Source organism: Penaeus vannamei, chromosome 20, assembly GCF_042767895.1.
Source record: "Penaeus vannamei isolate JL-2024 chromosome 20, ASM4276789v1, whole genome shotgun sequence".
NCBI classification, from domain to species: domain Eukaryota; kingdom Metazoa; phylum Arthropoda; class Malacostraca; order Decapoda; family Penaeidae; genus Penaeus; species Penaeus vannamei.
Window position 1 is genome coordinate 3,423,961 of NC_091568.1, and position 7,500 is coordinate 3,431,460.

The 7,500-nt window shown below is 35.4% G+C and overlaps 1 protein-coding gene across 50 annotated transcripts in view; it reads left to right on the plus strand.

The window, feature by feature from the left end:
• The window catches only part of LOC113821134 (MAP/microtubule affinity-regulating kinase 3), a 143,464-nt gene that overhangs the window by 130,265 nt on the left and 5,699 nt on the right, over positions 1-7,500 (plus strand). For 16 of the 50 annotated variants that reach the window (XM_070134714.1, XM_070134723.1, XM_070134721.1 and 13 more), the window contains 6 exons: positions 36-254; positions 530-574; positions 902-1,117; positions 2,069-2,110; positions 5,445-5,519; positions 7,351-7,462. In XM_070134714.1, the coding sequence (XP_069990815.1) occupies positions 36-254; positions 530-574; positions 902-1,117; positions 2,069-2,110; positions 5,445-5,519; positions 7,351-7,462 (709 nt within the window). Of the gene's footprint in view, positions 1-35; positions 255-529; positions 575-901; positions 1,118-2,068; positions 2,111-5,444; positions 5,520-7,350; positions 7,499-7,500 lie in introns of all 50 variants that reach the window. The other 34 variants (XM_070134741.1, XM_070134743.1, XM_070134727.1 and 31 more) reach the window with 22 other exon arrangements.

A 7,500-nucleotide genomic window follows, 5' to 3' on the forward strand; every position in this document is an offset into this window, starting at 1 on the left:
GGCCTGTCATAACTCTAGTTGTCTTGTGACTACAGTGGCGTGGCTGCGGTACCACTCCTCCCTGGGGCCCCTCCCTCCTCTGCGGTGGGGGCCCCGGTGGACAGCCTGTCCCCTGGCCACCCCTCGGCAGCCACTAACTCTCGACCTGCAAAAGGTCATTTCAAGTCAGCGTCTATTTCTGCGGGCACGGGTGCTGGTCCAGGTCGAGTGGATCTCTCGCCCTTAGACCACCCCCTAGATCCTTTACGGTCAAGGTAGTATGTCTCTGTGTGAGCGCACACACACCTTGTTGCTTTCTGCTAGCTTCCTTACCTGTCCTCTTCTGCTCCTGCATTTATGTTTTGTTGTTGATCCTTTTCCTTTTTTGTGTTGTGCAGTGACTTAGTTTGCATGGCAGCTGGTATAGCAGACATTTGTAGGCAACACAAATTATACACAGACAAATTTTGGTTGGATCACACCTGCCAAGTTAAACTTCTGAAGGGTGGTGTGACAAGCCTAACACTTTATTTTTGCATGACCTCGGTAGATCTGTCGCCTCCAGACCCAGTGGGGACCACATGAGAATGCTTAGGTAGTGTGCACTGTTACTTCTAGTTGTCTCTTAATATATATCTACTAATACCCATATAAGCAGCATAGTATTACAATTGATGCTTTTTCAATTTTTGATAGACATATGACAGTGAAATTAAAGTATCATCCTTTGAATCATTTTAGTTCACCTGATTTTTGTGTATGCCGTGGTTTAGCTTTTGAGACAATAAAAGAAGAAAAATTAAATTGATAACTGTAACTGAAAAGGACAAATATCTTTAGGTGTGGGCTTGAGGTTTCCAGTGCCCTGGCCATGCAGTGTTTTGGCCCTCTAAACTCAGAAGTCACACTTGATATTTTACAGCTCTTCAAACAAAACACCAGTGTCACCTATAAGCTCAAGCAACCGCTTCCCCCGAAATGTGCCCAGTCGATCCACGTTCCACAGTGGACAGAATCGGCAAAATAACAATACGTACAGGGGAGTTGGTGCCCCTCTAACCACACAGGACACCAGTGCCCTCTCCTCCACGAGTAGGACCAGTTTCTTCTCAAAATTGTCATCTAAATTTTCAAAACGGTAAGTTAACAAGTATTGATGTGGTTTGACCAGACCTTTTTGGACTGTTTTTCTATTAATTTTAATTTCCTTAGTGTTTGGTTATGCTCAGTTTATTAAGATTTATCAGACATCTCACCTGTGATTTTAGTACATTAAACATAGGCAAACAAAAATGATAAGTCAGTAAATTATACTACATTTATATTCTTATCAATAAGTTTGTTATGCCATTTAGATGTAAGTTATCTTTTGCTTAGAGATTATTTAAAGATCTTAGTAAGTGTCATTGAATTTCTTCATATTTGTTGGACTGCTTCACTGAAATAGAGGATGGCTAGAATACAGAACACTCACTGCATGCTGCAGATTGGTTTAGAGCTAAACTATATGTATATAGTTGATGCAGAACTTGCTTCAGGTTTCACAATATTACTTTTTCCCCTAATTTACTTAAGGTTTATTGACATGGGTTTCCCCTTTTTATGTAGCATGTTTTATTCATTTTATTTTTCCCTCTTTTAGTTTCTGAAATATTTTTTTGCAAAATCAGACCCTTACTTCACATTACAAAACCACCAAGGGGAAATAGCTCCTCAAATGTCATGATCAAAGACAAATTATGGTTTTGTTTGTTTATTGTTATTAGTCTATTTTTAGTTCTTTTTGTTTTGTTGTTACTCAAGGCACAAACTAATACTGTTGCCTCCAGTTTTTGTTGGTGTGTTGATTTTTTAATTTTCATTATTTTACTTTCCTGTTTTTACATTCCTTTAATTATTCATGTAATCCCCTTCACCAAACACACACACTCACATATCTCAACCATGAATTAACTCGTATATATTTTTTTTTAGTTCAAATTTGTATTTTATTTTATTTTTTGTTTCCTTTCCCCATTTTTACTTTTTTGTTCAACTATAGAGTGTTTGTGCATGTTTGTTTGATTTTTTGCTTTGTTTTGAATTTCAGCCCCCTGGAAACTCCACCTAAGCAAGGCGCTAGGTATGTTGGGTATGTTGTGTAGATTTTCTGTAGCCCAGTTTGTAATTAATGACATTGGTATGCTGCTTTGTGCTGGAAATGAATATCATCTCATGAGTATATTAGATGTTGGCCCCTATTGTGGAAGCATGCATACAAAATTCATATTGTATTTGTGTCTTGAGAAATACAAAAGCTATTGTTGTTTGAAAAAGCAGGAGAAACAGCATCATCACACATTAGTTACAAATGGGCCATTTGATATTTAATACCCTCATTTCTGTCTTCTTTTGACTTGTCATCTTGGACACCAAAGAAATGTTTACAGGTTTGCCTAAAAAAAAAAATAGAAAAAAAAGGGAAATAATCAAAATAATCAAAAGATAATAAATGATAACAGGTAGATGCTGGTCATAACAGTCTTGGAGTGTTAGGTCAAAGCAATTCCTTCGAGGTGTGTGAGGATAGGGGTGCGCTTGTTAAAGATTAATCGAGGGTTAGAGTAGCATCTCTCAGAGTGCTGTGCAAGGGATGAGTGTGATTGTCATAGGAAGGATCAGTAAAAGTGCTTGGATGGCAGTATGGAGAACCAGGTGAAATGATGGGTGAAATAGGTAAGTGAAAAAGGAAATAGAAGGATTTTTTTTCTGTCTCTCTCTTTCTCTGTCTCTCTTATTCACCTTTTGCTTTTGTTACCTTTTATGCTCAATTTAGTGGTTCATGTTTCACATGGCACAACTTTTTTACCTGACAAAGCATAGGTCCATTAATCATAAATGTGAATGAGATAGAAGACCATTTTTCATAATTATAGTAGGTATTACATATAAAACAAATAGATAGACAGCCTTATCTAAAGATTTGTTAAGTATCATATAAAAATAGTCACCCACACAGAATATAAACAAAAATAAAGCCAATTGCAAATTGTATGAGTAATATTGAGTTTAAGGAGAGAAAAAATATTTATATTATAGCTTTTAATGAAATCAATAAATTTGACAGATAAAAGTTTTAAAGAATAGACTCTCTGTTCACTTTTTATATGGGAAATAAGGGATGGGTGCCCTATTTTTCTGTTTGCTGTAATGCATTAATATAGACTTCGGGTGTAGGTCTAGTTGTATCAAAGTATAGAGGTCAAACTTTTGATGAAAGACTCTTCATACCTTGCCATAATCAAGTAATCATTGCTTTTTGGCATATAGCTTTGAATGGATTCTTTTATTTTTTGTTGTTTTATTTTTTGTTTTATTTTATTTTTTCATGGTGAAACTACTATTTTTTTGTCTTTTGTTGAATGAGAAACTGACAAAGAAAGGTAATAAATGTGAATGCAGTGATTTGTAACACACTTGGTCGGTGAGAGAATCAATGAAAAAGTGAAGAGGGAAACTAGGCTTAGCCTATATTTATGCAACTGAAGAAATTAACCCATTGTGCCAAGTACATGCATTGTCCACTGTGGCTTTGTTTTATTGACATTGTTCATAGATTCACAAATGCTTAGGAGTCAGTTGCTAAACCTATTGATCCTATTGATATCTCTCTTTTAAACCATTCCTTGATTTCTGCTTCTGCTACTGTTATGATTGGTGTGAACATTATCATTATTATCATTTTACCGTTACAATCAATAATATTAATTCAAGTTTGAACTACTTCCTATAGACTTTCGTGACTGAGCATTCTGGAACCATGAATGAATTGATAAAACAAAACCACATGGTACTAGAGGATTAAGTAATTCTTAAGATTTTTGCTGTGAACCTCTTGAACTTTGGCTTGTCTTTTTTCCATTCTGGAGAATAAGTGACGATTCCTTCTGCACTGTGGCAATGACCTTTCTTTTAGCAGCTTTCACTGTTATTTATAAAGGCTATGTGTAAGAATGAAAGAAAGAAAAAAAGAATAGTGCAGATATTGGAGTGTTTTCTGTGGTAGTGTGTGTGATGGTGTGGATGGGTGGCTAGGTTATTCTTTATGATATCAAGTATTTTCTTTGAAAAACAGCATTAGGTATACTCCAAAATGCCAGTAGGTCCTTTGCTGTTTTTTTCACATATTAATGCAGACTATTGAATATGACTTAAATCATCATATGATTGAATGCATATTGAATGATTTCAACTGCTTTTAAAATTTCTATGTTATAGAATTCCTAACAGTTTGGTAATTTCCATACCAATTAAAACATAATTTTATCAAAGAACCATCCCCAGTTTGTGTATTATTTAAAATCTATTTTCTCAATTGCAAGTAAGGCAGATAGCAGGTCACAGATTTAAGTTTGCTTGTTAAAGTAACACTTGCACTCACACTCACTTATTCTTTCATTAATTTTTTCTTCTCAATTCTCTCTCTTTTCTCTGTTCTCTCTGTACTCTCTTTCTCTCTCCCTCTCCTCTCTTTCTCTCTCCCTCTTTAGTGTGCTGAGCTGGCGCAGTGGTGAGCGCATTCGTCTAGCAATCTTGCAGACCTGCGTTCAATCCCACGCCCGGCCAGTGAATGGTAACCCCGGCCATTCCTTGCACACAGGGGGAGATTTGGGCAAAATAAAACAGACAGTATGTCACAGCAAAGAATATCCATTGTAACAAATGGAATTAAAAGTAAATCTTTAAATCTTAAACTTTAATCTCTCTCTCTCTCTCTCTCTCTCTCTCTCTCTCTCTCTCTCTCTCTCTCTCTCTCTCTCTCTCTCTCTCTCTCTCTCTCTCTCTCTCTCTCTCTCTCTCTCTCCCCCCCCTCCCTCCCTCCCTCCCTCCCTCCCTCCCTCTCCGTCTCTCCCTCCCTCTTTCCTGCTTTCCCTCATACCATGCATACAAAACCCACATAAGATTTAGATTTCATGATTCTTGAAGAGTATAAGTAGAGTTTGTGTGTATGCCTGTATGTGTGGATGTGGATGTTTAGATTTAAAATTTTAAGGGAAAACTTATGCATCTTGCCAATATTCTATTCTCTTTCTTCTCAGCTTCTTGATTCTTTGTATTTAAGATTTTTGTCTATTGTTTCATTTATGAATTGGTTTAGTGAAAAAGCTACTGTGAAATAGATTGATTTTATACCTGATTATGTTAATTCTTTCTTGATTTTATCTCTGCTTATATTATTTTTCAAAAAAAAAAAAAAAATGATGATATGAGTGAGAAGTATTATAAGCTACTTTGATTATAAATTCTTAACAAAAAAATGAAAATAAATAAAACAAGAATATAATTCATCATAATACCAAAGGGCAAAATAGAACGAGCCATATTGCATCAGAGCCATATGTGTGAGTGCAATAGAAAAAGAGAGGGTTGGATGGCTTAGATAAAGCGGTGATGGACATATTTAAGGACCTGGGAAGTGTTTTCAGCAAGGATGGGAGTGTGGAAGCAGAGATGGCTGAAAGGGTGACATATCGAGGTATCACAGAGGAGCACCCTAAAAGGTAAGGCGGTGTGCATGTCAAGTGTGGATGGTGGTGATGATGATGATGATGATGATGATGATGATGATGATGATGATTATGATGACCTTTTGTGCTTGAAGGAATATGACATCTTGCTGTGCACAGTCTCTTCTCTTCTCTCTTTTTTTTATTTTGATTATTCTTGTGTTTATTTATTTTATTTATTATAATTTTAGTTCATAATATTATTATTGTAATTATAATTCTTAATATAAGCATTATTTTTCTTATTATTTGATCATTACTATTATTACTATTATTATTATTATCATTATTATGATTATGGTTATGATTATCACTATTACTGTTAATTTTCTTTTATTATTTATCAGTTTCTTAACTTGTTTCTACATCTGAGAAATGAAGCAAGGTTTATGGTGTGTGAGAATGACGTATTTGGAAGTGCATCATTGGAGTCGGCTGGTTATGTTGTGTTAGAAGTCATCAGGTCCATTTTGGTGATTCGCTCTTTTGTTTATTTGAGGTTATTTTTATTTTTATATCTTTCTCCCCCCATTAAGTCCATAGACATTTGCGTGTGCATAATTGGATAGTGTAGCTCATTTTCCATGTGTTGATTTCTTATTTTTTTTCTTTCTTTTCTTTTCATTTCTTTTCTTCTTCTTCACATAAGGGGAGACTAGGTCAGTTGGACTAGGTTAGTTGCAAGTGGAGGAGAGAGAGAGAAAAAAAATAAAATAGAGAAAGTCACCAGGTGTGGAGTTGAATGTTCTTTGTAGTGCAACTAGGGAAGACATTTTGTAGCCGCTGAATCATCTGTTGGGCATGGTCTTGGAAAGTAGGTTCACAGTAGATGTATTAGCAAGAGGTGGACTTCATGGCATTTGTAAGTAGAGGAGAAGTGGAGTTGTTCTTGGATCGTCTCTTGTATAATAAGCCAGAAGGTAATTGGAGTGGGATTTCGGGGGGGATGGGGGGGTGGGGAGTTTTATAATTGATATGCGACCTGAAGATTGCATGGAAATATCTTGGGACTGACTGCAGTAAGAAGCCACAAATGTAATGGGAGTTAATATTGCTGATAAAACAACCGGTGAAGCCGTATTATTCACGAGTAGCTTTCTTTCCTAGTAACTGTTTCAAAGAATGAAACCATACTTTGGAAAGTTGGGAACTTGAACATCTATCATTTCAGTTTTCACAGTTCAAGGGATTTGGATATTTTTTGGAAATTAGAATTCACAATAACGAAGAATATTTAACTGAAGTTCAAAGGTTTCCATGAGTCCCATCTAAGTATAATGGATGTTCCAAGATGTTTAATTGCCATACATTTGGTGGGATTAAATATGTAAATGTAAAAGTATGTGGGAAGATTGCTTATTGTAATATTTGTATGTTGATTTCTGTAAGTTGCTATGTATTAGATTCCATAAGTTTGCCTGCTAGTAGAACTTGCCATAATTCATAATTTTTATGTTTGAATGAAAAGCAGTAGTCATGTTGCATGGATACAAGTTGCATAGTGCTTTTTAATCAGAATTAAAATGTTTATTTGACATGTTTATTCTTTTCTTTTTTCTTTTCTTTTTTTTGTAAATCAGAATCTAAAAGATGGTTGAGAATTACCATCATGAAAATTTTATTTAGTATTGATTTCTGTATGAATATATATTTTTCATTTTATAAATATATATTTATATTACTATTTTGTACTTGATATAGTGTTGATTTGATTTGTTTTGTTTAAATGTTTATTTATTTATTTATTGTAAAGAAACTTTATTATGTAGTTTGGCATTGCACAGCCTATACCTTGGATTTTGATCTGAAGCCTTTATCCCTACAGCACATCCGTGAATAATGATGAGCAGGTCAAGCCTCGGTCATTGCGCTTCACGTGGAGCATGAAAACGACCTCTTCACGAGACCCCAATGACATCATGGCCGAGATTCGCAAGGTAGACCACCCCCCGCACCATGAATAGCGACGACAAGT